Here is a 9384-nt window from a genome sequence, read left to right as displayed (position 1 = left end):
GTGTGTGTGTGTGTGTGGTGTGGGAGCAGAGCAAAGGATTGGGGACCAGCCCCAGAGCCTATGGCCCAGGAAAGGAACAACTCATCTCTTGGTGTCCCATCTCTCTCTGGCAGGGCCCCCTCTCTCTGAGGCAGGGGAGAGGTGTGGGGGTCAGCTGCAGCCCACGCTTCCAGCTTGACTAGCCCGGTGCAAACGCCGGCCCAGAAAGTCTTGAAATGAGATACTTTTCTTGTAGCAGAGAACGTGTCCCTGATCTCCCCCACCCCACTCTCTGGAAGCCAATCGCAAAAGCAGGGACACCAGGCAAAATGGTGGTTCATCCTTCTCCCCCAATGGGCCCCCTTCTTGCCATATTTCTAGTTCCTGGACAAACTTTAGGCAGATCCAAGTCCCCAAATACCCAGAATTGGATTTTTCGGTCCTTACAACCTAGATGAGGCTGCGGGACTTTTGCTTTAGATCCGATTGTCCAGAGAATGGCTTCCGTTGTGCTTGTTGGGTTAGTTCTCCGGAGGTGCCCCTTGTGGGTCTGGTGGGGTGGAGAGGGCAGGGATTTGGGACAGAAAGTGCTTGGCGCTAGTGTTGTCATGGGCAGGTCAGAAGCTGGCAGTTACTGGGGGTTTTTCCGAAGGGAAGAAGAATGTTCCCACCATGCGAGGCTGCCTCGGGGAACAGAAACAGGCGGGGGCCCCTCGGTTCCATCCAGCCTCACAGGCACTGCGCCAGTCTGGTCCCTTCTTAGCCATCTTGGACAGACACTTCCTCAGCCTGCACCAGCTGCGCCCCCCACCAACAGCACAGGGGGCCTGCCAGGTGCATTTCCTTCCCAACCCCGCCAGCTCCGCCCCGCAGACCTCTGGCTCACCCAACCCGGCCTCTGCAGCTTCCTTCCCTCCCTCCCCATCCACCACTCCAACATCACATTTTCACAGGAAGGGGGGCCAGTCCCTGGAGTCCCCTGTTCTCTTACCCTAGACTCTGAAGTCTGGCCAAGGAGAGGGGGCACACTGAGTCCATTCCAGAACTCTCTCCCAGCTAGGGTCCTATTTTAGGGAAGAGAAGCAAGCGGAGTTACCACTAATGAGGCTGGAGGCCAAGGGAGCGAGTGGCTGGCGTCTACAGAGAGGCCCTGTGGCCTTTGGGCAGCCACAGGAACTTACCAGATCCCAGCCCAACATCAGAGATGACCCTGTAGGGGTCATGTGGGCACCACTCGGCGGGACATGGGGCCAACACATGCCTGAACCAGATTGTTCTCTCATGTGCAAGAAGAGTCATACATGTCAGCACCCCCTCTCCCCCACTGTGCGAGGACCACATATCTGGACACTTGGAGAATCTATGCTCTCCAGAGACTCTGAGCCAGGAATTGAGACCATCGCCAAGGCCCTCTGGGCTCAGGAGGACCTGTCTCCAACATCTGTGTCACTTGGTGGTTCAGAGTGGCTGTGGGCCTGAGACCCCCCCCACCCGTCACTGATGGTGTCCCTAAGATACTGCCACAGTGCCAGCAACAGATGTTGGAGATAGGTCCTCCAAGTGAAATTAACATTAACAAACACTGAACTAAATAACCACCAAATGTCATACTCTGTCAATTAGTGGCAATCGTTAATTCCACAAAGGATGTGGGTGTGCTGCAGTATGCCTGATAGGACAACAGGGTCTCCAAAAGTGACACTGCGTCTGGTCCACAGCCCCTGCCTTGACACACACCCTCGGACTAAAGGCTGCCCTCCTGTGGCTGCCCTTTCCCTTCCCTTCGAGGCTGCCCTTCATGTCCATTTAGCCTGATTGCAGGGGACTTGCATGTTGGAGAAGACAGACAACGCTCCTGAACTTCCTGTCATCCCTTCTCTCTCTCTCTTTTTAATGTTTATATATTTTTGAGACAGAGAGAGAGACAGAGTGTGGGCTGCGAGGGGCAGAGGGAGAGGGAGACACAGAATCCGAAGCAGGCTCCAGGCTCTGAGCTGTCAGCACAGAACCTGATGTGGGGCTCGAACTCATGAACCATGAGATCGGGACCTGAGCCAAAGTCAGATGCCCAATGGACTGAGTCACCAGGCGCCTCCTACCATCCCTTCTCTTGGCTGAAAGCCTGTCCAGGCAGCCCCACCTGATTGGAAGGAAACCCAGGTAGGATCTTGCTTCCTCAGGCTGTAGGGCGTTGTGTCTGGATATGGTCTCTGATCTCAGCCTTGAAGCTGAACTGTCCAGGCAAGGGCTTGAGGTCAAGATGGGGAAAGAACAGAGTCTTGGAATGGTACTTATGCATGGGGCCTTCTTTTCTCCTTTTCTCTAACCTACCCTCTCTATATGGGCATCCCCTCCTGGTGGGGGGCAGGCACGGCCATGAAACTGGGGCTAAGATGGGGAGGACTAACTGGTGTTTGTGGTGGGTGGTCCCTGTGCTTTGATGGGGGTCTGGGGGCTCCAGCACCCTAGCTTGAGCACAAGAAATGGAGTCTGCTGTAATCATTAGCACCTAGCCATTCATTCAGTTATTCTTCAGATCTACACTAACGCCTATTGTGTGCTCAGCCCTGTAACACGGACTCTTACACAATCTGCGTAACACAATTGTAGCTCAGACTGTAACACAATCGTACTACAAACATCGTGAGACATGGCGTCTACATCCTGTTCATGGCAGGTGGAGGCACATGTGTCAGACAGGACGGCATGTTTGTGTGTACGTGTTCACTTTATTTGAGGAAGCTGGGAAGTTACTCCAAGTCTACCTTCAGTGCTTGTCCAAACACAGCCTAAAATCTCAGCCTGGAGTAAGGGTAGGGGTGGGAGGTACCGTTTTGGGTGAAGAAACTGGATTTCTTTTCAAATACTTTTCAAATACAAATAAAACTGAAAGGATCAATTTGTAATCAGTCATTTTTTTTTTGCCCAAGCATAAATCTGTCCTTTAATCTATATACCTCAAGTTTTCCTTGGGAGCCCTGAGGCTCTGATCCTGTCCTGCTTTGTGAGTCTGTACCTAGTCTCCGTGAAGAGACTGTACGGGCCCTCAGGTCAGAGACCAGGCCCCAACGCTGGGCTGGGTGACGGCACGCGCTGGCTGAATGAATGGATGGGGATCTGGAGAGGCAGAGCTCCAGGGAAACGTGGGGGTGGTTGATGGACAAAGTTCATGCTGAACCCTGGTTTCCTCCTTTCTCCACTCCCCTCCCTCATCCCTGCCCTGCCTCACCCCAGTCCGTTCAGTCTGGGCAGAGCTCACTCCTGACGGCTCACCCACCCCTATGTGGCATCGTCCTGAAGCTGTGCGTGGTGCAAGAGAGAGAGAAACACTGGGAAGGATGCTTTGGAGACCACTTTCCGTGGGTCCATCTGATTTCAAATAACTCTGTGCAGTGATTTTGTACAGAGGTCCCCTAAGTAGACAAGTATTTGTTAGGCTACTATCGACCCCTTTACCCTGGCTCATGTGTCCACGCAGAGGGAGCGGATGAGTGTATCTCCTCTGCCTGGTCCCTGGGGATAAGGTCTCTGATTTGTCACTACGGGAGAGCTGAGAGCAGGAGCCCTGGGTCTGGCTAAGAGCTTTGCGATCTTGGGCAGGTCAGCCCCTCTCTGGGGGGTTTCTTCTCAGTAAAAGTAGGGCTTGGACTGAAGACTCCCACTCCTTATATTTGATGGTTTTTCCCATCCTGGATACTGAGTCTCCTGGAGCCTGAAGTCTTAAGTTTCTGCCTCACCACACGGTTCCCAGCAGGCAGAGCCCTGGGTGGGTGGGTGGGGGCGCAGCTCTTCCCTTCTCTTTCCAGCTGGGAGATGTCTGGCCCCTCACGTTCAGGCTGTACCTCCCTCCTCTGGCTTCTCTCCACCCCGTTCCCTGCCCCTCTGTGACAGATTGGTTCTCCTGCCCCTCACCTGGCCCCATCCATCTTGCACACCCCTTTGCTCCCCCCATCCTGCCTCTCCCCACTCGCAGGGCTGGGGAAGCTGGGTCCTGGGAGGTTGCCTGACTTAGCTACACTCCACAGTTTCTCTGCTCCCCCACCCCCATCACCCAGTCCTAAAAGCAAAGGAATGTTCTGGAGTTTGGGAAGGATGGGGGCCCGCCAGAGGAGGGAGGAAGGGGAGGAGGCAGCTTTGTCCTGTCAGTGTCTGAGCTCTAAATAGAACTGAGCGGCTGGGCTGGGGGAATGAAAATAAACAGCCCCTCCAAGCAGCCCCTTCCTAGCAGTTGCCGGACTTTCCTTCTAGTTCCTCCGCCCGGGCCATTTCCCTCCCCTCTTCTCCCCTGCTCTCTGGTCCCAGGGAGGCGTGGGGCGGTCTATAACTCAGGGTTATGAGGGAGTGAGGGGTACTGGTCCAGGCTGTGTGTCTTTGGGGAACACACCTCCCCTCTCTGGGCTTTGGTGGGGACAGCACACTGAATGGAAGGACAGGGATCGACTCAGAGGTGGTTGGAACTTATTTCTCCCTCAGGAAAGGGTTCTTATCCCAATGATTCTCATGTGGCATAAACTTGGAAACTCTCTCCCTTTCAAAACATGACCCCCAATTTAAGGGTCAATTTATGGTCAGGTTTAAATTACACTGGTTTGCTGGTGCCTTTGGGGGAAATTCTCAGACTCACCCCTAAGACTAGGGATTGCCCACCGCCCTGTCCCCCAGCACAGAAGAAGGATGACCCATGGTAGTCAGCGGGAAGGGGCCTCCTTGGGGATCAGGAGTAGCTGGGTTCATGCACATGTTCTGAATAGTTCAGGCCAAATTACCCATTCTGGGTCCTGGAGCCACTGGGATGCTGAATTATAGGGGTTGTCCCTGGAGCTCAGTGCGGTGGCCTCTCCAGTCTCATAGGCGAAATGAGGACTCAACCAGCAAACCCCCAGAGGGCTCTGGTCTCTGCCCAGCCCTGCCCGGAGATGGGAGCAGGGACCCTCACGTGAATCCTTCACAGGAGCCTGAAGGACAAGAGTCCCCCAGACCTCCAGGGAGGCTCCGGGGCTGCCTCCGGCTTCTCCCGCAGGTAGTTGGAAAGTCAGAGGGTGACTTAGATTTCTTCTGGGTCCCTGATTTCAGACAGGTGGGGTCAGGAGCCCACATGGGCTTGGTGCAGCTGAGACCCCGCATGGGGAGGGGAAGGTAGTGTGCTGGGGGCTTCAGCTTCCTCCCACCTTCGGCCTCCAGCCTCTTCCCTCTTTTCTTTCCTTCTTTCTCTCCACTCTCTCCCCCTCCCCCTCCTCTCCCTCACAAAAGCTCTCTGTACACAGCCACTTCCTCTGGCTGCTGTCTCTGAGCCCAGACCTTATGAGAACCATATGGGGGAAGGAGGGTGGAAGAGAAGGGGGTGGGGAAGCTGGCAAGGGCCCGCCCCTCCAGCCAGCATCTTTCCACTCCCCTCAGGCTCTGTGCGCACAGGCGCCCGTTGGCACACTTTGCCCCAAACTCCCCTAACTGGATCTTGGTGGCTGGGGTGAGGGGCACTGAGGGGGGGCCCAGTCCAGAGCTGGGACTTCAGAGAGAAGTCTGTGCTCAAGAACCACGTTCCTGAGGCTGGAGCAAGCACATGGGCTGTGAAGGGGTCTCCCCTCCCCCGATGCTGCTCCCAAGACCACCAAGCCCACAGCAAAATGACCCAGCCACCATTAGATGCATCCGAATGGCAAATGCCCCTTCTCTCCCATGCGGGCTGCTAATGTGGTGGGTAACCCCCCTGCCCCAGAAATGGGAAGTGGAGTGGAGGGCGTTTGTGGGTCCTGGGAGAATCCGGAGTGGCCAGTACCATGCCTGCCTCCTCCCCACCCAGCCTTGGAATGTTCCCAGGCCAAAAGGGTCTAGGTTCTGCTGGGAAGGATCTGGGTTTTTAAAAGCAGCTTTTGGGTCCATTGGGTCCCAAATCCAGCCAGATGAGCAGTGAGTCCCTCACCTGAGAGGAATGTAAGAGGACCCAACCAGCTAATCCTGGCCTCAGTTTGCTCAGCCTGTACTGTGGAGATGCAGGGGCTGGATTTGCTGATCTGTAAGGGCCTTTTCAGTGCAGATGGTCTAGGAATTTATGACGTTGGCTGCAATCCTCTGAGGGGCTGCTCAGATGTCCTGCGAGGTCCTCGCAGGAGATTTCCTTCTGGAACCCTTTCCTAGAATTCCTTATTCCCCCACCCCCTACTCTCGCTCTCAGTGCTGCAAAGCGGGCCCATCAGCAGCTGCCCAGGAATGGGTGGGGGGTTCACAGTGCTTTTCATCTCTCTCCCACACCCAGGCTCTCCCTAAAACGAGTCACCCTCCATGAGAGCTTTCCGCTGGGGGGAGGGCCCTAACGGCTCCTGCTCTGGACGAGAGCCTGGGTGCCCACGGCTGTCCTGCAGCCTGAGCTGAGGGGTGGGACGGAAGCCAAGAGTCCCGCTTTCCTGGAAAACTGTGCGTGAAAATCCATTAGAAGGGAAAAAGCAAAGGGTGGGGAGAGGGGCACACGGTCCACAAAACCAGAAGGCAGAAGTTAGGATACTAGGGTGGAGGTGGGAGGGTTTTCAGTGACGTTAACGGGACTGTTCCCGGAATTGCCTGCAAACTCTCTGAGCAGAGACAGGAGGCTCCTTGCAGACAGGCACCTGATCTAGAATTTTCTTTGCTTGAATAATCCCAGCACTGGTGTCTACCAGGGTTCCCAAGGAGCGGGGGTGTCCCAGGTCCCCTGAGCAGGGTGAGGTGTGAGAGGGACTGGGACCTGGTGGCCTATTCTGGAGGAAAATAGGGAAGGAGGGAGGTAAAGCCACGGTGCAAAAAACAATCCACCTAAGTCTTATTGTTTGCACCAGGTGACAGGCAAAAAGGTGAAAGGAAACAAAAACAGTAGGGAGGAGGTTTCCAGGCTCTTAGCCTCTGGCTTTGCTGCCAGGTTGAAGCCCCTTCCCTGTCCTTGTCTCCCTTCTTCCAAGAGCATGCTGGGAAGGGATGGGCACGCTGGAGGGGCTGAGCTCTGAGATGACAATCCCTGCCCAGCAATCTGGATCAAGATTATGTGGGGCCTGTAGGGAGAGCCTAAGAACTATGTCCATGGCTGGGATTCAGTCACACTCCAGGCTGACGGGCCGGTGGGCTCTCAGGGGCTTCGAGGGGCTGCCCTGTCATCACTGTGGGGACATCCAGCCAGGCTCCGGGGCTGTTTCTGTGGAACCTAGGTCCATGGCCTGGGACATGGTTTGGAATGGGAAGGTGAGCTAGCAGTCACGTTCACTGCCACCCCGTCACAATATATTCTCACCAAGAGTTGGCTGTGCTCACCCCTTGGAGTGGCGTCGATGGGAATTAGCTATGGCTGGAAAGCATTAGTTACCAAATCATTCTAAGATGTACTGCAAGCCCCTTTTTAATATCCCCCCCTTTCTGCCTTCAGTATGATTAGGATTCCCCTAATCCCAACAAGCAGACATACAGAGGGACAGTGTCCCACCTATGCGTGTGAGCAGAGCCACAAGATCGAGCGCACACACACACATACACACAGAGTCTTCTCTTGAACTGAGTTATCGTTGCCCAGCAGGGACTCGCACAGACACCCGCCCCACCATTCCACACAGCAAGCATTTTTCTCCTCCAGCGCTGAGTGGGCTGGGGAATGCCCAGGCCTGTCTGGACCCTTCAACACCACTGGACAATCAAAGAGACCAGGAATGAGCAGTCACGGCTGCCTTCCCAGGCCATGGCCATATCCCAGAGCTGCTGAGACGTACGAGCCAGTGGACATACTGCCTCCACTCCCCCTAACGTGCGCAGGCACACACACACACACACACACACACACACACACACACACACACACACACACTCCAGCTGGGGAAAATGCAGGCCAGGCAGCTAACGTCAGAGGCTGACCAGTCGTGTCCTGTCAGGAAGCCGGCAGCCTCTGAACTCACCCAACCAGAGGCATTGCTGTATTGTTCTGGACACAATCAGGATAGACCGTGGGCCAGCCCCAACTCTGGGCAAGGGGCAGCGGGGAAACGGTTGCCACTGGGGTCAGGAAGACAGGAAAGGGGAAGCGCATGCAGGTTGGGTCCGGGACAGGAAAGGCGTGGGCCGGACCCTCCACTCCACGGCCGTGCGTGGAGCTGGGAGCACGTGGTCAGGGCAGGAAGTCGCAGCGCGGGTCGGGATCGCTAATTCTCCCGCGGTTGTGGGGGCTTCAGGCCCCCATCAAGGAGGCTTGGGGTCCGGTCGTGGTTCGCCAGCAAAGTGAGGGCTCATTAGGGCCCAGGCTGAGAAAGGAAACGGGATGACGGAAGGAGGCTGGGAGGCAGCCGCCTTCCCCTCAGCCAGGGTTCTTTCTTCGCAGTCTTGGAGCGAAGAAGTCAATCGATTAACAGCCACAGTTCATGTTATACCCATGGGAGGTAAAGAAGAGGGCGGGATGCAGGAGCCGCCGCACACCTCACTTCACCGACGCGCGCGGAGGGAGAGGGTCCGCAGAGCAACGGGGACGCCGGGGTGTCATTCAGGCCAGCAGCGCCGCAATCCCAAGGACAGATTTTCCGAGCCCTCCCTCCCGCCTGCCCCGCGGAGATAAGGCTGGAATTGGTGCTGGCAGGCTGGGGGCCGGGGGGGGGGGGTGCGCCCCCCACTGGAGGAGCCAGACCCGCGGTCTGAACCCGGGAGATTCCTCCAGCCCGGCCGGGGACGCGTCCTCCGAGGTGACGTCCACAGCCACCTCTTGGGCCGCGGGCGTCGATCTTTCCTGAGACTTCCCCCAGCCCACCAACCTCAGGTCCCCGAAGTCCGCAACACCACCAGCCCAGACTGGAAAGTCGAGGGGCGTGGGCGTCCCGCCAGTGCGCATTCCCTTCACCTGTGCAGGTGAGTGGGCGCCCGCGGTCCCCCTCTCTGGGGCGCAACCGCCAACCCCCCCCCCCATGTCCCCTCCTCCCTCCACACCCTGGAGCCCTAATCCTTCCCATCCTTCTCCTGGACGCAGGCCTGTCCTAAAGTCTCTGAAGTGGCGGCAACGTCCCCGTCCCCCCTCTTCCCGCCCCTCCCGTCCCGTCTTCCTTCTCGCCTTCGTCGGAGCTTGGGCCGAGTAGGGTACTCACAGGGTAACGGTGCCGTTAGGCAGAAGGCCGGGCTCGGGAGGCTCCGGGAGGTCCCCGCCGCCGCACACCACCCTCCTGCGCGCCGGGTTGGGGGCGCCGCCGCTTAGCCCCTTGGGCCGCTCCCCCGAGCATTTGCAGCTGCGGATGGGCACGGGGCAGCCGGGCGCGCCCCGGGTCTCGGGCGCCAGGAGCAGTAGCCACGGCAGCAGCGGCAGCAGCAGGCGCGCTGGCGCCCCCCGCATCCTGCGTCCCGCGGCGCCCATCAGCCCATCGCCCCACGGGGACCCACAGCGCTGGGGCCCTTCTGCGCGCCGACCGCAAGGACCCG

The 9384-nt window shown here is 57.4% G+C and overlaps 1 protein-coding gene across 3 annotated transcripts in view; it reads right to left on the bottom strand.

The window, feature by feature from the left end:
* ADGRA2 (adhesion G protein-coupled receptor A2) overlaps nucleotides 1–9363 on the bottom strand; it is a 34882-nt gene extending 25519 nt beyond the window's left edge. For all 3 annotated transcript variants that reach the window (XM_029936096.1, XM_029936113.1, XM_029936104.1), the window contains exon 1: nucleotides 9057–9363. In XM_029936096.1, the coding sequence (XP_029791956.1) occupies nucleotides 9057–9319 (263 nt within the window). In that variant the 5' untranslated portion in view covers nucleotides 9320–9363. The remainder of the gene's footprint in view (nucleotides 1–9056) is intronic.
* Nucleotides 9364–9384: the final 21 nt, after the last annotated feature.

The sequence above is a fragment of the Suricata suricatta genome, chromosome 1 (assembly GCF_006229205.1).
Source record: "Suricata suricatta isolate VVHF042 chromosome 1, meerkat_22Aug2017_6uvM2_HiC, whole genome shotgun sequence".
Taxonomy (NCBI): Eukaryota; Metazoa; Chordata; class Mammalia; order Carnivora; family Herpestidae; genus Suricata; species Suricata suricatta.
This window is presented reverse-complemented; position numbering and strand designations above follow the sequence as displayed.